The sequence below is a fragment of the Procambarus clarkii genome, chromosome 7, assembly GCF_040958095.1.
Source record: "Procambarus clarkii isolate CNS0578487 chromosome 7, FALCON_Pclarkii_2.0, whole genome shotgun sequence".
Lineage (NCBI taxonomy): Eukaryota > Metazoa > Arthropoda > Malacostraca > Decapoda > Cambaridae > Procambarus > Procambarus clarkii.
In genome coordinates this window covers 19,527,762-19,550,201 of record NC_091156.1, presented here as the reverse complement: position 1 = coordinate 19,550,201, position 22,440 = coordinate 19,527,762, and the positions used below count along the sequence as shown (strand labels likewise).

General features: G+C 44.1%; 1 protein-coding gene across 1 annotated transcript in view; it reads left to right on the top strand.

Annotated features, from left to right (window-relative positions):
- Nucleotides 1–22,440, top strand: part of LOC123761507 (nose resistant to fluoxetine protein 6) — a 49,050-nt gene that overhangs the window by 10,535 nt on the left and 16,075 nt on the right. Inside the window, 9 exon segments of the mRNA XM_069313844.1 lie at nt 1–51; nt 2,778–2,869; nt 5,786–5,894; nt 7,538–7,622; nt 9,774–9,934; nt 12,493–12,655; nt 17,924–18,017; nt 18,349–18,442; nt 19,777–19,912. The exon segment at nt 1–51 is cut by the window's left edge and continues 56 nt beyond it. Of these exon segments, the coding sequence (XP_069169945.1) occupies nt 1–51; nt 2,778–2,869; nt 5,786–5,894; nt 7,538–7,622; nt 9,774–9,934; nt 12,493–12,655; nt 17,924–18,017; nt 18,349–18,442; nt 19,777–19,912 (985 nt within the window).

Here is a 22,440-nt window from a genome sequence, read left to right as displayed (position 1 = left end):
TCAGACCAGGAATGACACCAAGACCCTGGAAGCTGCCGACATTGTTGTCATGTGAGCCAACCTGCTTAATGGCGGTGTCACATTATTGGTTTTCTTGGGTACTAAGTGTTATTTTGTGACTGATTGTGCCTTCAACATAGAGAAAATTGATGTAATTCCCCTTGTCTTAGTACTGACCTTAGACTCAGACAGTTGAAGGGAGATGTCTTGAAGGTACCTGAAGGCTGCCGACGCCTGGTACAATGTGTCACAGCTCTAGAAAAGACATCGGCAGCCTTCACCTATCTTCAAGACGTCTTCCCTAAGCCGTCTGAGGCAAAAGTCAGAGCACAGCTTGAGGTGAACAGCAATATGAAATACTCAGGAATACTTTGAAGGCATTCCCAAGCAGAACATAACCGTTACTACTCAGGAACAGAAAATGTGTTACTTTGTGTTATTTTGTGTTACATCTCTCAGTCCTGTGTTGAGTATGAGTGTTGAGTGTAGTGGTGTAGCTCTCAGTCCTGTGTTGAGTATGAGTGATGTGTGTAGTGGTGTAGCTCTCAGTCCTGTGTTGAGTATGAGTGTTGTGTGTAGTGGTGCAGCTCTCAGTCCTGTGTTGAGTATGAGTGTTGTGTGTAGTGGTGCAGCTCTCAGTCCTGTGTTGAGTATGAGTGTTGTGTGTAGTGGTGTAGCTCTCAGTCCTGTGTTGAGTATGAGTGTTGTGTGTAGTGGTGCAGCTCTCAGTCCTGTGTTGAGTATGAGTGTTGTGTGTAGTGGTGCAGCTCTCAGTCCTGTGTTGAGTATGAGTGTTGTGTGTAGGGGGGCAGCTCTCAGTCCTGTGTTGAGTATGAGTGTTGTGTGTAGTGGTGTAGCTCTCAGTCCTGTGTTGAGTATGAGTGTTGTGTGTAGGGGGGCAGCTCTCAGTCCTGTGTTGAGTGTAGTGGTGCAGCTCTCAGTCCTGTGTTGAGTATGAGTGTTGTGTGTAGTGGTGTAGCTCTCAGTCCTGTGTTGAGTATGAGTGTTGTGTGTAGTGGTGCAGCTCTCAGTCCTGTGTTGAGTATGAGTGTTGTGTGTAGTGGTGCAGCTCTCAGTCCTGTGTTGAGTATGAGTGTTGTGTGTAGTGGTGTAGCTCTCAGTCCTGTGTTGGGTATGAGTGTTGTGTGTAGTGGTGCAGCTCTCAGTCCTGTGTTGAGTGTAGTGGTGCAGCTCTCAGTCCTGTGTTGCGTATGAGTGTTGTGTGTAGGGGGGCAGCTCTCAGTCCTGTGTTGAGTGTAGTGGTGCAGCTCTCAGTCCTGTGTTGAGTATGAGTGTTGTGTGTAGTGGTGTAGCTCTCAGTCCTGTGTTGAGTATGAGTGTTGTGTGTAGGGGGGCAGCTCTCAGTCCTGTGTTGAGTATGAGTGTTGTGTGTAGTGGTGCAGCTCTCAGTCCTGTGTTGAGTATGAGTGATGTGTGTAGGGGGGCAGCTCTCAGTCCTGTGTTGAGTATGAGTGTTGTGTGTAGTGGTGCAGCTCTCAGTCCTGTGTTGAGTATGAGTGTTGTGTGTAGGGGGGCAGCTCTCAGTCCTGTGTTGAGTATGAGTTGTGTGTAGTGGTGCAGCTCTCAGTCCTGTGTTGAGTGTAGTGGTGCAGCTCTCAGTCCTGTGTTGTGTGTAGTGGTGCAGCTCTCAGTCCAGTGTTGTGTGTAGTGGTGCAGCTCTCAGTCCTGTGTTGAGTATGAGTGTTGTGTGTAGTGGTGCAGCTCTCAGTCCTGTGTTGTGTGTAGTGGTGTAGCTCTCAGTCCTGTGTTGAGTATGAGTGATGTGTGTAGTGGTGCAGCTCTCAGTCCTGTGTTGAGTATGAGTGTTGTGTGTAGTGGTGCAGCTCTCAGTCCTGTGTTGAGTATGAGTGTTGTGTGTAGTGGTGCAGCTCTCAGTCCTGTGTTGAGTATGAGTGTTGTGTGTAGTGGTGTAGCTCTCAGTCCTGTGTTGAGTATGAGTGTTGTGTGTAGTGGTGCAGCTCTCAGTCCTGTGTTGAGTATGAGTGTTGTGTGTAGTGGTGCAGCTCTCAGTCCTGTGTTGAGTATGAGTGTTGTGTGTAGTGGTGTAGCTCTCAGTCCTGTGTTGAGTATGAGTGTTGTGTGTAGTGGTGCAGCTCTCAGTCCTGTGTTGAGTATGAGTGTTGTGTGTAGTGGTGCAGCTCTCAGTCCTGTGTTGAGTATGAGTGTTGTGTGTAGTGGTGCAGCTCTCAGTCCTGTGTTGAGTATGAGTGTTGTGTGTAGTGGTGTAGCTCTCAGTCCTGTGTTGAGTATGAGTGTTGTGTGTAGTGGTGTAGCTCTCAGTCCTGTGTTGAGTATGAGTGTTGTGTGTAGTGGTGCAGCTCTCAGTCCTGTGTTGAGTATGAGTGTTGTGTGTAGGGGGGCAGCTCTCAGTCCTGTGTTGAGTATGAGTGTTGTGTGTAGTGGTGTAGCTCTCAGTCCTGTGTTGAGTATGAGTGTTGTGTGTAGTGGTGCAGCTCTCAGTCCTGTGTTGAGTATGAGTGTTGTGTGTAGTGGTGTAGCTCTCAGTCCTGTGTTGAGTATGAGTGTTGTGTGTAGTGGTGCAGCTCTCAGTCCTGTGTTGAGTATGAGTGTTGTGTGTTGTGTGTAGGGGGACAGCACACTGAGAGACTGGTCACTGGATCCACTACACTCTGTCCTGAAGGGATGAATTACATATGAATGAAATTATACTGATGCAATGATAAGTAGATTTGCAACACGTTGTGTTATGCTCTCAGTATATATATATTCCTATATGTCCGCTGCTGCTCCTGCAGTGTTGTGCTGACCGTCCTCGGGGGTCTTCTCCTCGCTGGTGCTGCCCTCGACATCGGTATCAACTACTCCGATCAGCAGCAGCTTCGAAAAGGTCAGTCAGAATTTATGTGATAAAACTTGCATAACGTAGACTCTATAAGCAGCAAAGATTTTGTGAAAAATGGTTAACTGTGTTGCATTGAAGGAAGATCATATTTGAATACATGGTCCAGGCACATACATCCTCGTCCAAGTGGATTTGAAGTATATGGATTAAATAGATTCTCTCTCTCTCTCTCTCTCTCTCTCTCTCTCTCTCTCTCTCTCTCTCTCTCTCTCTCTCTCTCTCTCTCTCTCTCTCTCTCTCTCTCTCTCTCTCTCTCTCTCTCTCTCTCTCTCTCTCTCTCTCTCTCTCTCTCTCTCTCTCTCTCTCTCTCTCTCTCTCTCTCTGTCTCTCTCTCTCTCTCTGTCTCTGTCTCTCTCTCTCTCTCTCTCTCTCTCTCTCTCTCTCTCTCTCTCTCTCTCTCTCTCTCTCTCTCTCTCTCTCTCTCTCTCTCTCTCTCTCTCTCTCTCTCTCTCTCTCTCTCTCTTGCTCGCTCTCTCTCTCTCTCTCTCTCTCTCTCTCTCTCTCTCTCTCTCTCTCTCTCTCTCTCTCTCTCTCTCTCTCTCTCTCTCTTGCTCGCTCTCTCTCTCTCTTGCTCGCTCTCTCTCTCTCTCTCTCTCTCTTGCTCGCTCTCTCTCTCTCTTGCTCGCTCTCTCTCTCTCTCTCTCTCTCTCTCTCTTGCTCGCTCTCTCTCTCTCTCTCTCTTGCTCGCTCTCTCTCTCTCTTGCTCGCTCTCTCTCTCTCTCTCTCTCTCTCTCTCTCTCTCTCTCTCTCTCTCTCTCTCTCTCTCTCTCTCTCTCTCTCTCTCTCTCTCTCTCTCTCTCTCTCTCTCTCTCTCTCTCTCTCTCTCTCTCTCTCTCTCTCTCTCTCTCTCTCTCTCTCTCTCTCTCTCTCTCTCTCTCTCTCTCTTGCTCGCTCTCTCTCTCTCTCTCTCTCTCTCTCTCTCTCTCTCTCTCTCTCTCTCTCTCTCTCTCTCTCTCTCTCTCTCTCTCTCTCTCTCTTGCTCGCTCTCTCTCTCTCTTGCTCGCTCTCTCTCTCTCTCTCTCTTGCTCGCTCTCTCTCTCTCTTGCTCGCTCTCTCTCTCTCTCTCTCTCTCTCTCTCTCTCTCTCTCTCTTGCTCGCTCTCTCTCTCTCTCTCTCTTGCTCGCTCTCTCTCTCTCTTGCTCGCTCTCTCTCTCTCTCTCTCTTGCTCGCTCTCTCTCTCTCTCTTGCTCGCTCTCTCTCTCTCTCTCTCTTGCTCGCTCTCTCTCTCTCTTGCTCGCTCTCTCTCTCTCTCTCTCTCTTGCTCGCTCTCTCTCTCTCTCTTGCTCGCTCTCTCTCTCTCTCTTGCTCGTGCGCTCTCTCTCTCTCTCTCTCTTGCTCTCTCTCTCTCTCTCTCTCTCTCTCTCTCTCTCTCTCTCTCTCTGGTCCTCTTTGGTTGTGGGTATGTATATATATATATACATACCCACAACTCTTGCCCGAACGAAAGTGTTAATATAACACTTTCGTTCGGGCATGACGCAATGCTGCGTCGCCAGTTTACTGTCGGTAATCTCGGGGACGACGCAATGCTGCGTCGTCCACTAAAATAATCGCCAAAAATCAGGTTTTTATCCGATTTTTTTGGGACTGGTTTCAAAATGCGCCCCTATGTCTTCTCTACACGCCTATGTCATGTTCAACACACAACACTGAGGTGGTAGGTACAAACAATTGTATTATTTTGTATATTTTTTTTTTTTTCATACTTTCGCGTATTGTACAGGCAATATTGTTCTTCAATTGGTCCTTATATGCACATATCCATCTAAAGCATTCTATTAGGAACAATTTCATACCTAAATGAGCGCTGTAACACGAAAATTGAGATCAGCAACAAGTAATAATACTAAACATTTGTGGGCAGGAATTGGGAGTGTAGCTTTTTTTTTTTTTTTTTTATTATTTTCTACCACAGACGTGGCCACACATTTACAATGCTAACCAGCATATATACATTTTCTTCTGTCCTCCATGGACAGGGTTAGAGAAGCTGGAAGGCGTCTGGGCCCTCACTCGCGGCTAACGCGTGGCCCGTCTTCAACTCGTCGGCGGTTGGAGCGTGACCAGGTTTTTTTATATTGTATGCTAATATTCCTCTAGAGAATTCCATTGCGAACCCATTGATACCAAAATGAAAGACCTAGGACGAAAATTGGGCTCCCTCATACTTGTCAACTAATGCTCCTTGCAAGACTCATACTTGTCAACTAATGCTCCTTGCAAGATTATTCATGATTTAGCACAGTAGTCAGCGTGGTCTGCTCACAACCGAAAGGTCCCGGGTACGATTCTCGCCTCTAAAGAAAGGCGATTGGGCATGTGTTCTTGCACCTTGATACCTTGCTAATCACCTAGCAGTAAATAGGTACTCGTGAGCTAGACAACTGTTATAGATTGCAACCTGCAGAGGGTCTGAAGTTGGACAAAGAGGGGGAAGGGCCTACCAGAACCCAGACGGACTTCCTGTCCTCAGCAGCTGGGAAATAAGGATTCATATCTAATATTCAATGTAAATTTAAGTATTGTGTGCTCTCTTGAGTTAACTTTGGTCCACTTTGGTCCTCTTTGGTTAACTTTGGTCCACTTTCGTCCTCTTTGGTTAACTTTGGACCACTTTGGCCCACTTTGGTTAACTTTGGTTCACTTTGGTTAACTTTGGTCCACTTTGGTTAACTTTGGTCCACTTTGGTTAACTTTGGTCCTCTTTGGTTAACTTTGGTCCACTTTGGTTAACTTTGGTCCACTTTGGTTAACTTTGGTCCACTTTGGTTAACTTTGGTCCTCTTTGGTTAACTTTGGACCACTTTGGCCCACTTTGGTTAACTTTGGCCCACTTTGGTTAACTTTGGTCCACTTTGGTTAACTTTGGTCCACTTTGGTTAACTTTGGTCACCTTTGCAGGTCCTTGGCGGTTCCTGCTAGCCTTCTCAGCCTACACCAACATCAAGAAAATATTTGCCATTAATAATAAGAAAAATCCTGAAGTAATTTCCTGCCTACATGGAATCAGGTGAGAATATGTCGCTGGTGATGATGAGAGACTGTAAAGCACGGTACGATTCATGATGATACATGAGACACACAAGGTGCACAGTACAAGATACATGAGACACTTCCAGGTCTCCCCTCTGCTGGGACCACTTCCTGGTCTCCCCCTCTGCTAGGACCACTTCCAGGTCTCCCCTCTGCTGGGACCACTTCCAGGTCTCCCCTCTGCTGGGACCACTTCCAGGTCTCCCCTCTGCTGGGACCACTTCTAGGCCACTATACACATTCCTTCCTCCAAAAACAACACAACTTAGAGTACTTGTCAGGTGGAAAGTACCAATGTGTAGTGTTGGCCGCTAGGACTTTTGCATTACCGAATTTGGACCAATGGGAAGCTTCAAACGCCACATAGATATGTAACCCAACCCGTCCTGGCTATCTTGGGCTTATTGCACGCTATCTTAGGTCTAATATGATACATGTGTGCTATACTAGGCCTAAATGTGGTTAAGATTGTTTTTTAGCTTTATATAATCCGGACTCTATAGAAGTAAATGTTCAGAAAGTGAACTTTTGATGGTTCATCACTATATATTGGTACTCTTTAGTGGTTCTTCACTACATATTGGTACTCATAAGTGGTTCATCTCTACATATTGGTACACTTTGGTGGTTCATCACTACATATTGGTACACTTTGGTGGTTCATCACTACATATTGGTACACTTTGGTGGTTCATCACTACATATTGGTACTCTTTGGTGGTTCATCACTACATATTGGTACTCTTTGGTGGTTCATCACTACATATTGGTACTCTTTGGTGGTTCATCACTACATATTGGATTTCATAAGTGGTTCATCACTACATATTGGTACTTCTTAGTGATTCATCACTATATATTGGTACTTTTTGATGGTTCACCACTACATATTGGTACTCTATGGTGGTTCATCACTACATATTGGTACTCATAAGTGCTTCATCACTACATATTGGTACTCTTTGGTGGTTCATCACTACATATTGGCACTTCTTAGTGATTCATCACCATATATTGGTACTTTTTGATGGTTCATCACTACATATTGGTACTCATAAGTGGTTCATCACTACATATTGGTACTCTTTAGTGGTTCATCACTACATATTGGTACTTCCAACTAACAATTACTGTAAGTACTCTCGGTTCAGGAGGACGGGCTGACATATATATATTAGTATATATAAAGTGTAGGAAAAATAATAAAAAAACTAATATATTTCATGCTTTCACGAGGCCAAATCAATATTCTTAATAGATCGGGAACCAAGACTTATCCAAATTAAGTATTGTACTTACACCAATATGAAAAAGTTATTTGCAAAATAGATTTGACTAAAGTAGGATAATAATTCAAGTCAACTTAATCAATTAAGATTTTTAATTTTGAGTCAAACAAGGAACTGGCTGAGACAACGCTCGTCTCATCTAATCACGAGTCTCTAATCTTATCTAATCTCATCTAAAGCAAGGGCTGCAGATATCCCTGGGCTCAGATACTCAGAAGGGGACCTGCAAGAAAGTTTTAATACATTACATTAATATGAATACATTAAATATGTATCAATAAATATGCACGCAATATTTTATTAACTTTATCCTCACGTAATGTTTCCACAGAGTGATGTCCATGACCTGGGTGGTGTAGGCCCATTGCTATGCATTTTTCTTCCTATACTCCCGTAACATACTTGGAATGCAGGCGGTGAGTATAGCCATTAGGCATTTTTACACCTCATTTATTAGTATGAGCGTCGTGTCATTACAGCGTCAAAGAGGGTTGCTGGTAGTGTGTTGCTGAGGAGTTAATGGGACGTGCTGATATACCCAGTCTTCCTTAGTCTTTGTTAGTGTTCGCTGGTCGTTGGTAGTGTTCGCTGGTCGTTGGTAGTGTTCGCTGGTCGTTGGTAGTGTTCGCTGGTCGTTGGTAGTGTTCGCTGGTCGTTGGTAGTGTTCGCTGGTCGTTGGTAGTGTTCGCTGGTCGTTGGTAGTGTTCGCTGGTCGTTGGTAGTGTTCGCGGGTCGTTGGTAGTGTTCGCTGGTCGTTGGTAGTGTTCGCTGGTCGTTGGTAGTGTTCGCGGGTCGTTGGTAGTGTTCGCTGGTAGTGTTCGCTGGTCGTTGGTAGTGTTCGCTGGTCGTTGGTAGTGTTCGCTGGTCGTTGGTAGTGTTCGCTGGTAGTGTTCGCTGGTCGTGTTCGCTGGTCGTTGGTAGTGTTCGCTGGTCGTTGGTAGTGTTTGCTGGTCGTTGGTAGTGTTAGCTAGTCGTTGATAGTGTTCGTTAGTCGTTGGTGGTGTTCCCTATTGATTTTGATTAAACAATTTTGAAGAAAAATATAAATATGTTGATTCAAGAAATATATATATATATATATATATATATATATATATATATATATATATATATATATATATATTTATATATATATATATATATATATATATATATATATATATATATATATATATATATATATATATATATATATATATATATATAAACAAGCTTGCCTGAATGGTCCCCAAGCATATATGCCACTGAAAACTCCACACCCCGGAAGCGACTCGAACTTAGACGGCCAGGAGCACTTCACACCCCAGAGTCACCTTTTGGGTGTGGAGTTTTCAGTCGTTTATATGCTTGGGGACTATTCAAGCTCATTTGCATTTGTGTTGTTCACGTGGCCCCACAAAGTGAAGTGATTCGATGAAATAGCTATGCCCAAGATTACCACCATGTGACATCGGGACGGTGAGGGGAAATAGACTCGGCTACCATCTTTTGTACAGTCACTGATGGTAGAGTGGTTTAAGGCACCGTGTACACCAGTTGCAATGTGTTCCTGGCGGGCTAGGTTCGAGTCACTTCTGGGGTGTGGAGTTTTCAGTTGCGTATACGCTTGAGGACCATTGAAGCTTATTCGCCTTTGTATTGCTCTCGTGGCCCCACAAAAATGAGGGGATTTGATGAAATAGCTATGCCCAAGATTACCATCAAAGTGCCATTGGGGTGGTGGTTCAAATAACCTCAGCTATCACTGCCTTTTGTACAATCATTGATGGTCCAGTGGTTTAAGGCACCGTGTACACCACTTGCAATGTGCTCCTGGCAGTCCGGGTTCGAGTCACTTCTGGGGTGTGGAATTTTCAGTTACACACATATGTAGATATATACTACATATGTGAATGGTCCCCAATCCAATATGCAACTGAAAGCTCCTCACCCCTGAAAGATTTGAATCCAGACAGCTAGGGCTCTATGCACTTAAGAGTATCCCGTATTATATTGCTAGACCACACTGACTATAGGGGACCTCGTAGCCTGGTGGATAGCGCGCAGGACTCGTAATTCTGTGGCGCGGGTTCGATTCCCGCACGAGGCAGAAACAAATGGGCAAAGTTTCTTTCACCCTGAATGCCCCTGTTACCTAGCAGTAAATAGGTACCTGGGAGTTAGTCAGCTGTCACGGGCTGCTTCCTGGGGGTGGAGGCCTGGTCGAGGACCGGGCCGCGGGGACACTAAAGCCCCGAAATCATCTCAAGATAACCCCAAGATAACCTCAAGATACAAAAAGGTTGGAAGTCATGTGACCCTTACCCCAACCCCCGACAGCACTGGCCATCCTGGACCAGGGAGATCCAGGTCAGGATAAGGCTCCATAAGATAAGTGACAGTATATGGGTCCAGGTGACTTTATCCAGACTTGGACCCTTATCCAGTCACCTGGATAAGGGGCTTTTATCCAGGTGACTGGATATAAGTCCAGGAGAGGTCAATATGGCCCCACCTTCATTTAGTGCCACATGTGTGTGGGTCGGGTTAATAATACTGTGGTTTATGTTGTGTGTGTGTCGGTGTAGGTGACAGATGACGTGATCGACGAGACGGTCGACAACGCCAGCTTCAGTGTCGACACTTTCTTCTTCATCAGCGGCTTCCTGGTGACTTATGGAGTTCTGAAGGAGTTCAGCAGAGTAGGCAGGATCAACTGGATCATGTACTACGTTCACCGCGTCATCAGGTAGGATGTACACGTTCACCGCGTCATCAGGTAGGATGTACACGTTCACCGCGTCATCAGGTAGGATGTACTACGTTCACCGCGTCATCAGGTAGGATGTACTACGTTCACCGCGTCATCAGGTAGGATGTACTACGTTCACCGCGTCATCAGGTAGGATGTACTACGTTCACCGCGTCATCAGGTAGGATGTACTACGTTCACCGCGTCATCAGGTAGGATGTACACGTTCACCGCGTCATCAGGTAGGATGTACTACGTTCACAGAGTCATCAGGTAGGATGTACACGTTCACCGCGTCATCAGGTAGGATGTACACGTTCACCGCGTCATCAGGTAGGATGTACTACGTTCACCGCGTCATCAGGTAGGATGTACACGTTCACCGCGTCATCAGGTAGGATGTACACGTTCACCGCGTCATCAGGTAGGATGTACACGTTCACCGAGTCATCAGGTAGGATGTACTACGTTCACCGTGTCATCAGGTAGGATGTACTACGTTCACATGTCATCAGGTAGGATGTACACGTTCACCGCGTCATCAGGTAGGATGTACACGTTCACCGCGTCATCAGGTAGGATGTACACGTTCACCGAGTCATCAGGTAGGATGTACTACGTTCACCGTGTCATCAGGTAGGATGTACACGTTCACCGTGTCATCAGGTAGGATGTACTACGTTCACCGTGTCATCAGGTAGGATGTACACGTTCACCGTGTCATCAGGTAGGATGTACTACGTTCACCGCGTCATCAGGTAGGATGTACTACGTTCACCGCGTCATCAGGTAGGATGTACTACGTTCACATGTCATCAGGTAGGATGTACTACGTTCACATGTCATCAGGTAGGATGTACTACGTTCACATGTCATCAGGTAGGATGTACTACGTTCACATGTCATCAGGTAGGATGTACTACGTTCACATGTCATCAGGTAGGATGTACACGTTCACAGAGTCACGATTCTTCGCGGCGGGGATCGTATTCCAGGGACCTGCCCGAAACGCTACACGTACTAGTGGCTGTACAAGAATGTAACAACTCTTGTATATATCTCAAAAAAAAGTGTAAAAATGTGTTTTTTCATCTGAATGCATCAAATCGGTAAATTTTGTAATAATTCTTTAAAAATAGTAAATGGCACTATTTTTGCAGAATTATTACAAGATAATAGTACCCTTGTAGGGGTTTGATATAATACTGTAGAATGTCTACTGGTTTTACCTGAAATAATGTTTGTTACAGTTGATTATGGATACTGTATAGTGTAATGAAATGCTCTTACTGTGTTAAAAACACTATTTTTTTTAAAAGATAATTTAGTAATGAGCAGCTCTGAAAATCAGTTGATTAAAGATAATGCTGGATAATACACTTAAATGTGTACATACATATTGTTACCCCAAGTGAGATATAATGGTATATATATGAAATGAGATGTAATTGTGTCTGTGGCACTGATAAAATCAGGTACTGTGGTTTTTGACACAGAGCAGTTACTAGTATGCTATGAATGCTTACTAGGTAATGGCTAAGGTGGTCTGGCCACTGTAAACAATTTGTTCATTGTGGATATATAGATATTATAGATATTGGCTGTAAGCTAGGTTAGGCTATTATGTGTAAAAATTATTCCAATGCAAAATCAATTAGTTTCTTATGTATTTTGCTATTGAAATATTCGGTAAACGAAGGACCATAAATATGGTCTGAAGAGTACTGATGTAACCATCTAGGTTCAAAGGACCGTAAATGTAGGAAATACTGTTGGGATTAATGTGAGAGGAGAACTACTAGGGACTTGTACTGTACTAAATTAAAAATTACTGTATGCAAAATTACTTCAACTTAAGTCTGTAGCTAGGGTCATAAATCCTTGCTCTTCTTTTCCTAGTTATAGACTCCTCCACCGGGGATCGAACCTGGAGACAAGTGGGCAAAATGTTTCTTTCACCCTGATGCCCCTGTTACCTAGCAGTAAATAAGTACCTGGGAGTTAGACAGCTGCTACGGGCTGTTTCCTGGGGTGTGTGTAACAAAAAGGACTGGTCGAGGACCGGACCGTGGGGACGCTAAGCCCCGAAATCATCTCTAGATAACCTCAAGATAGCCATCAGGCTCCCTCATGCTATCAGGTCAGGTACTCACCTGAAGTTTGGTGTGTGTAAAGAGGTCAGGCTCGGCTCTGTGAACTTTGGTCCCACGTTCCGTGTTTATAGTCCTAGGGTGCAGGGATTGATCCCCGACTCAGACAGAAACAAATAGGCAGAGTTTCTTTCATCCTGATGCCTCTGTTCACCTAGCTGTAAATAGGCACCTGCGAATTAGACAGCTGCTAAGGGCTGCTTCCTATGTGTGTGTGTGTGGGGGGGGGGGGGAATAGTTGATTGATTGACAGTTGTGAGGCGGACCGAAAGAGCAAGAGCTCAACCCCTACAAGCACAATTAGGTGAGTACACATTATTTTGAACAAACATTGATTAATTGATTAATTGATTAATTGATTAATTGATTCATTCTTATATGATGGTTTGTGTTGTTGTGCAATAGGTTAGCGCCACCCATAGCCTTGACTGGTGCCGTGATGGCCACGCTGGCAAGGTTCCTGGTGTTCGGGCCCCTTGCCATGCACATTGAGCGGACCGTCGTGGAGATCTGTCAGCAGTACTGGTGGGCAGACTTCCTCTTTGCCACCAACTTTATGAATCATATGGTGAGTGTCTGCTGTCATACCCATGACACAAACATTAACATGACATTACTGATAATAAACCTTTCTGTGGATTGTCACGGCAGCACAGAGGCACAGCATCAATGGATTTCTTTTTCGTTCTCAGCGGTATTAGTTACAAACCTGAAGTTGGGATTTATAGATTAGGGTTATCATTTTGGTTACTTATCAAATTATCAGTGTAATATATAATTATTATCTTAAACGACATTACCATTATCATATATATATATATAATAATTTTCATAATTATAGCAATTTTCATAATTGTAGCAATTATCGTAATCCACATATTATGGAAAGTATCATTATATATAATTATCATATTTATCATAATCTGGTTCATTATTATCATTAGCATAATAACAATTATAGTCATTATAATTATCATTATCGTAATTATCATTATCTGTGTAATCATCATCATCATCATCTTTATCATTATTTTTTCAGAATTATCATCATTATCATCAACATTATCCTCATACTCTTCTTTGTCATAATTCCCCTAATTACCGTCATCCTCACCTTCCCTCTTATCAGCACGAGCATCTTGAGGTTATCTTGAGATGATTTCAGGGCTTAGCGTCCCCGCGGCCCGGTCCTCGACCAGGCCTCCCTTTTGTTACACATCCCCAGGACGCAGCCCGTAGCAGCTGTCTAACTCCCAGGTACCTATTTACTGCTAGGTGAATAGGATCATTAGGACCGAACCCGCAACCTTAGAACTACGAATCCCCAGCGCTGTCCATTTAGCCGTCAGGCCCCTACATCATAATATTCCCCTACTTCCTCTTGCTACATTTAACCACAGGTCCTCTGCTATATACTTAATAATGTCAATATTATGTAATTAGGTTATTAGGCTAGTTGTGATTTATTTTATATATTTTTTTCTTCATTGAGGTTCAGGGGCCCACAAGTAAAGCAAAGTAATAAAGATTGCAAATATCAGCACTAATCAACCTGTCCTCAGGATGTCTGTGTCTTAGTGGTAATCACTAGAAAACTACTACTTAATTAGTGCTTTTATGTACTAAGTACCCGGGGATAGGTTAGGTTACATTACATTAGGTTAATACATAACAGTGTATTATTTTCAAGCATGTGAAGTATGAAATTCGAAAACTATTTGAGCTTCCCCTAATATATCACATTTAAAAATATAGACTTTGAAGCATATATAGAAAACGAGTTTACCATAAACTTTTTACACTATAAACCATCGATTTATAATGCAAAAAGTTATAACTTCGGAATATTTTCTGTTTAGAGCAGAGGTTCACTTGCCAGTTAACAGGTAGACTATTACTGGAACCGTATCAGACCACCACCAATATCTAGGTAACTATCCAGGTGGTATGGGACGTGTCTCAATGAGATCACTTTACCCAGAGAACGGGCTGCTAAAAACTCTCCCTCCATTCATTACATCTTCTGCACTACATAGTAAAGATTCACATAGAAACAGTACCATCAAACTACATACTGGAGCATCACCTAGAACCAATACCATCACACTACGTACTGGGGCATCACCTAGAACCAGTACCATCACCTAGAACCAGTACCATCACACTACATACTGGAGCATCACCTAGAACCAGTACCATCACACTACATACTGGGCCATCACATAGAACCAGTACCATCACACTACATACTGGGACATCACATACAACCAGTACCATCACTCAACATGCTCGACAATCGTGAAGAACCAGTACTCTCACACTACGTACTGAGGCATTGTGTACAACCAGTATCTTCACACTACTGTCACAATGCATACTGGAGCATCACATAGAAGCAGTCTGCACTCACGTAATCCACCAAGAATTTACACACAGGGAATCCACCAAGAGTCTGCACTCTCGTAATCCACCAAGAGTCTGCACTCACGCAATCCACCAAGAGTCTACACTCACATAATCCACCAAGAGTCTGCACTCACGTTATCTACCAAGAGTCTACACTCACCTAATCCACCAAGAGTCTGCACTCACGTTATCTACCAAGAGTCTGCACAGCTACAATGAGGGTGTGGAGGCTACCGACCACGGACTTTACCAGTTGAGGTCAGCCGCTTCCCTACTGATGTAATCATGGCTCGACTGGTTCATCCATCGAATCTGGCTGCAGAACAGAACTGACTTCTCTTCTCACTAATTGAACCAATACGCCAACTCTTAAAAGCCACATCTAGGCACATATCTTCTGGCCCTCCACACGACGACCCTTTGTGCAGGAGTTTGAAACCGTTCCCGGTGTCTATTCCGGCCACCAGCACTACCACCGGCGACATCAGAGTCGTCTTTGGCGGCACTGACAGATGACACCCGAGGTCCCTGATGTCTCGACCAGCCGGTGGCCCTCACAGACGACGCCCGGAATCCTTGATGTCTCAACCAGCCGGCGGCACTCACAGACGACACCCGGGGTCCTTGACGTCTCGACCAGCCGGCTTACAACAGAGACCTTTGGCTCACAACACATCAAGTCGAAGCGTAACCATCACACTGCATACTGGAGCATCTTGTAGAACTCGTATCATCACACTGCATACTGGTGCAGCATGTAGACCCAGCACTGTCACGCGGCACTACAGCATCGTGTAGAACTCGTACCATCACACTACATACTGAAGCATCAGATAGAATTAGTAGTGTAAAACTACATACTGCGGCATAACAAAAATTGGCACCATTACACACTAGCGTCACACTTCACAACCGTTTTGGGGATGAGCTTATTGGCTTGTTAACCTCTAGAAGGTGATTCAGGCCATGTGTGTGGGAAAAACTTGCCAGGATTGCTATGAGAGGAGAACTACCAGGGACTTGTACTGAACTAAATTAAAAATTACTGTCTGCAATTAATTCAACTAAAGTCTCTAGCTAGGGTCGTAAATCCTAGCTCCTCTTTTCCTAATGACAGATTGTGGGTTGTAAAGGGCAGGTGAGGTGAATGAATTAGTTGTTAGGTTGATTGAAGATCCACAGTTCACCTGCAGACAAGTATCTCACATCAGCTTGTATTTTATACAAGGATAAGATTTAATAAATTCAGTTCTATGACTGAAGACTGGTTCTGTTTAAATCAGAGATTTAAACATGTACATAGTCTAGCCTAGCACCATAACTATCAACAGCCAATATATTCTTATACAATAAACAACAATTTAAATTGTAGAATAAATGACCTTAAATGTAGTCTAAGTACTGTTACTAAGTACTAGAAATTATATTCAATTAAATGAACTTATATGATAACTTAAAGATAATTAAGTAAGCAATTGTTAACCTAATTTATATATTCAAGTATATATATAGATATAGATATATTTATATGAAGAGCTTCAGTCAGCCTGATTGAATTTTTTCCCACACAATGGACACTCATGAGGTTTTGTTTACTGTGACTGAATCTTTTTTCACACAAGGGACACTCATGAAGTTTTGTGCTTGGAAAAATTCAACTACTGCACTGCAATATTAATAAACTTACTGAAATATGAGGCGTTGCCTCACTCTATAACCGACAGACAGACTCATTTAATATATCAAAGTTACACAAGCATACAATTGGCCAATTAATATACTAAATAACATCAATATACTTCTCTGACTGCCGGGGTGCCTGTTTGACAGTGTGCCAGACTAGATAACTCTCTTGTCGCGAGTTTAGGCATGATATTTTATATCACAGCTTTGCTGTATGATGTTCTAGTAGCGTAGCTATGTGATTGTCCTTAATTGCAGATGCAGAAAGATGAGGGTGGAGGTGGAGACATTATCACTGTGTGCTTCACTATACACTCCTATTTGATATAAATGTTCTAGGAATTTTTCTTGTAGATATTGTCCAGGTACTCCCCCAGTTCTAGAGAGTAATCTCTGGTGATAAAGATAATTTAATAAGGTGTCCTGAGCTAAGTAATGTTCACAAGACACTATAACACTTGTTCACTCTTTTGTCAATAAATGCATTCTGCCTGGGGGCGTCCCAGTCTGTCACCTTGTTCCAAACATGCCCCTCCCTATCCCTTGAGAGGGATAGCTTCCAATGAACATTGATTGATTATTTTTACTGTCTAGACATATGATTGAGATAAGATGTGATTATAATATAATTAGATATAGGATTTAAAGATTATAAGTACTACTGGATAGTACTATTGATTCTTATTAAGGATTCCTTTTAACTCTACTGGAAATCGATTAAATTCATTCCAATAGTTTTTAATTAAGAATCCTTCTAGAAGCTTCTAGATCCTTGAGAGATCATGCACAAAGTCACGTAGGCATATATAGGGCCTTAGGGTGTACGTGATCCTAGTGGCATTGTCATCTAGGATCAAGATGTATAATGAATCTATAGTGATTCTGATATAATTTTGAACTGATTTTGATATGATATAGATATGATATAGAAATAATACATTTCTTAGATGAAAATATAGATATTGTGGGTAAAATTTCCCACAACGTGTAAGAGCTTGCTGTCCCTCCTCTAAGTATACATTGGTCCAAGAACTAAAAATCCCCAGAGACCTGAATGCTGCAGTATTAAAAGTTATGACAAGTTTTGTAATAATAGGTATTTGTATAGTCAGCACAGTAACTGGACCAGGCAATGAGATGTAGTCATTGCATGAATTTGCCTTGGCAATAGACACATCTGGCAGGTTAATGAGGCTGAGCCACTACCAGATTATTCAGATTGTAAACTCTGTGATAAACCTTTAATGCATTCACTAGAACACTATATTGTTGAATGTGAAACCGTAAAAAACTTTAGACCGTTTGGCATATTGTACCAACAACTGTGTAACTATTTCATTGAATCTGGTGTACTGAACGACATCCTAACAATTTATCCAAAATTTGTGTGTCCGTTTTAAAGAATGAAGAACAGTTTTATTTATTTATTTTAAGTTGCATCACTTATGAACCTATCCCTGCCCTTGTGTGGCAGTGCACAATAGAAAGTTGCATTTACATATTCGTACATTAAAACATTAATTGTAACCATGATATATAAATGCTTTATCCTACGTAAACATATAGTCTTGTGTATGACCCTCTGTCATAATACCAGCATTATTCTCACTTTAATAAGACTTAATTGAAATCCTCAGAATAGGCAAAATTGTAATTAAATTTTGTCCATAAAAATGTTAATAATAATAATAAGGTGTGTATGTAAGGGCAGTGGAACATGTTCTTAGTCATGGTTGTATAATTGCAGTGTCTGGCGCAGTGCTGGTACACGGCTGCCGATACACAGATCTACATTGTGCTTCCACTGGTGCTCGCGCCTCTTCTTTACAAGCGCAAGATTGGTGAGTGTTACAGCGTTACCATGTGAAGCCTTCAGAGGTGTGGGTACTATCTGTTTAAGGACATTAGTGCTTATATATTAATATAACATAAATTCTTCTTCATATCCCTTCTTCTCCAACCCCACCCCCCCCCTCCCCTTGAGTACATTTTTTTTTAAATCTGGTGCTTATAGAACAAAACTGCTTTGTTATCAGCATATGAGTTTTGACTCTGCTATTGCTATTGTATCCAGGTGTTTTTCCTCTGTTCTTTTCTTCATCTAATTTGCTGCTTTAGAGAGCCCATCAACTGCGGGTGGTCACTGTGATTCATACTAACGTTCCTCCCCAGGACTTCCACTGCTGGGGTTGGTCACTGCGGTATCCTTCGCCATCCCAACGACACTGTCGGCTGTCTATAATGTGCCTCCTGCATTAAACTTTATGTAAGTTGCTCATTATTCTTCAAATGCCTGGTTAATTTAGCTTAACCTCAGTTTTGCTTTATTTCCTGAAAAAATTATGACGTAAAAACACTTGGAATGTTGCTAAGTACATAAGCCTACTCTCCGCTTTAAAATTAGCTAGGTCTCTTACTAAATTACTAATCCTAATCTCCCCATCAAAGTCAGGTCTTATTGCAAAAACATTATTCTGAGAACTGTTTTTTTGTAAAGCATTGGACAATCATCCCTTCCAGTTCGGCCCATTACCCACGCAGCTGTCAACCCATTCACCACCCATCACCCACCCAGCTGTCAACCCATTCATCACCCACCCAGCTGTCAACCCATTCACCACCCATCACCCACCCAGCTGTCAACCCATCACCCACCTAGCTTTCAACCCATTCACCACCCATCACTTACCCAGCTGTCAACCTATTCATCACCCATCACCCACCCAGCTTTCGACCCATTCACCACCCATCACCCACCCAGCTGTCTACCCATCACCCATCCAGCTTTCAACCCATTCACCACCCATCACTTACCCAGCTGTCAACCTATTCAACACCAATCACCCACCCAGCTGTCAACCCATTCACCCACCCATCACCCACCCAGCTGTCAACCCATTCACCATCCAGCTGTCAACCCATTCACCACTCATCACCCACTCAGCTGTTAACCTCTCCTCCATCTCTCAGTCACGTAGCTGTCAACCCATCGACTTCCATTCAGCCATCCAGTGAACTGACAACACTCTGGGGTCCTATAATGACCTCAGTGGGGTCCTGTGGTGACCCCCAAAACCCTCCCTGGGGTCCATTGTTTATCCCAAGACCACCTGTGTACCTGCCACTCCCACTTATCGTCTCAGTAATGATGTTTTCGGCACTTTTCTTTTCCTATTTTTAGTTTATATAATCCTAAATGCACACAAGCATATACATATCCAAATGTATATGTATTCATGTATATCTTACATTCATGTGTTTGATGCATGTGAATGTGAAATGTCTTGGCTATGCCACATTCAGTTCACACTTATTCGTGTCATGAGCATCTAACTAAACAAGTATTCTTTTCCATGTTGTGTTATTTCAGTGTTTGTTTCATGATTTCTCTTAATAAAAATGTCATAATTATCATCTGTTGTGTTATTATTTAACATACAATTTTACTTATTATTTTGTATTTTCAATGCATAGATATTCAGCTATGAACATGTTTGAAAAATGTATGGAATATTTAATTTCTCAAACTTTATATATATATAAAAGAGACCTAGATTGAGTACTGCAATTTGGTCTAAAGTGTTTTGTTTACTGTGATAGAGACCCGGTTGAGGATCCGATTCGTCGCGTGGACACCTACATGACCCCGTGGTGTCGAGCCAACTCTTACCTGGTGGGTGTGTGGGCTGGCTGGCTCATCTACACTGTGCGAGGCCGCACCATCAAACTCAAGCTGGTAAGGACACGCTTAATTGCTTGCATTATAAACTGCAGCAGCCACGTATAGGCCCATAGACCTTCTGCAGTTTCTTCCATTCTTACGCTTTTAACTATGTCATCAATCTAACTATGTCCATTAAGTGTTCACATGTGCTACTTACATGCAAACTTATATGCAAATAATTTCATAATAACGTACCTGAATAAATACTGTAACCAACTCCCAACATGAATGGGTTCAGAATGGACTGAAACGTCTTCGCCATTTTAAAATTAGTTGTAAATCCTTCCCTCATATGTTGTTACCACAAAAAAGAGAAGGGGGGTTTATGTAAATACAAAAATTAAATTAAACTCCTGAAAGAAAATTAACAGCTTAGCTGTTAGTGAAAGTAGTTAGTGGGGGTCCTCTCCTTGAGTGGCTTCAGGTTGTGTGCGGGGAAGAAGACCCAGACAGGAATTATTGCTGCCCTCAATGACGAATTTCGCCGAATGTAGAAATGAAGGTCGGTTATCAGCAGAAACTAATGTGCCTCGCGGCCAATAAACACACAGACGGGCGATAATTGGGGAGCCCCAAGAGTCCCTCAGAGTGACAAGCACCGGCCCCGCCCCACACAGAGAACACTGGGGAGCCCCAAGAGTCCTTCAGAGTGACAAGCACCGGCCCCGCCCCACACAGAGAACACTGGGGAGCCCCAAGAGTCCCTCAGAGTGACAAGCACCGGCCCCGCCCCACACAGAGAACACTGGGGAGCCCCAAGAGTCCCTCAGAGTGACAAGCACCGGCCCCGCCCCACACAGAGAACACTGGGGAGCCCCAAGAGTCCCTCAGGGTGACAAGCACCGGCTCCGCCCCACACAGAGAACACTGGGGGAGCAAAACCAAAAACTCGGACCCAACTAAAGCGCAAGTCATCCAGTCATTTCCGCCCAACCACTTGGGCTGGACGGTAGAGCGACGGTCTCGCGTCATGCAGGTCAGTGTTCAATTCCCGACTGTCCAAGTGGTTGGGCACCACTGCTTCCCCGCCGTCCCATCCCAAATCCTTATCTGATCCCTTCCCAATGCTTTATAGTCGTAATAGCTTGGCGCTTTTCCCCCTGTTAGTTTCCTTCCCTTCCCAGTGCCCTCCGACAGAGCAGATGCCAGCCGCCCACCACGGCTGAGGGCAAACCGGGAGCCCACCAACTCCTTGCACCTCTCGGCCAAGCCGGCGCCGAACACCGACACCCCGCCAGAAAACGTAAAAAATCTATCACCTATCCTGTGACCCAAGGCAATTTGTGCGCCAGGCGTCGTAACAATCCGTACCGTTGAATAGGGATGGCAAACGGCAGTATCAAATCCATAATCGTGAAACAAACGTGATCCGGCAGCTCCCAGGCGGAGGAGGTGTCCAGACGTCCGCTTGTCGTCAAGGTTGAACCAGCGAACCTGGTGACTGTTGTTGTTGTTGATTTAGGGGCGAGGACGATCGTGAGATCGGATACGCCCTGGCGTACCCGTGATGGGTTAATCGCGAAGCCCGGAAAGGTGAAAAGCCAAGTCTAATTGCGAAACGGGTGACGTCAATCACATGAAACTATTATGCTTCGTGGCAAAGAAACGCAAACGGGTAGATGGTTGGGGAGCCCCAGGAGTCCCTCAGGGTGATAAGCACCGGCCCCGCCCCATACAAAGAACCAAGGGTAGCAAAACCAAAACTCGGCCCCCAACTAAAACGCAAAAGTCATCCAGTGTCCCTCGGCAGAGTAGAAGCCAGCTGCCCACCACTGCTCAGGGCACACCAGGACCCCACCAACCCCCGGCACCTCTCGGCCAAGCTGGCCCTGAACACCGTCACCCCACCAGGAGAACCAGCCAGAACACGTCAAAAAAATCTATCAACAATCCCGTGACCCAAGGCGATATATGAGCCAGGCGCCGTACACCTGGACCGTTGAATAGAGATGAAAACGGCTGTAGCAAAGACAAAACGCGAAAACAGAACGTGATCAGCCGACTCCCAGGCGGAGGAGGTGTCCAGACGTCCGCTCGTCGTCAAGGTTGAACCAGCGAACTTGCTGACTGTTGTTGTTGTTGAGTTAGGGGCGACGACGATCGTGGGATCGGATGCGCCCCGGCGTACCCGTGAAGGGTGAATCGCAAAGCCAGGAAAGGCAAAATGCCAAGCCAAAACGCGAAACGAGTGACGCCAAGCACTAGAAACTAATACGCCACACGGCAAAGCAACGCACAAAGGGAGAGGCAGAAGCACATAATAGAACAGGGCAAACAAACAGCCAGAAGGGCACACAGCATGTCATAGAGCAAATACACAGGAAATAAGAGCACATACTTGCCCGGGAACCTGGCCCGCGGGAGCCGTACATTAAATGCCTCCCAGAACACCCATTGCAATGGGTCCCGTCCATCCACCGGGGACGCCATAACATCTGGAACCGGGGCAACAAACACCTGCAAACAGGGGACCCAGATGGTAGTACTCATGAGGCGAGAAGTCGCTACTCGCCCCCACATGAAGGGAACTTGCCCACCAT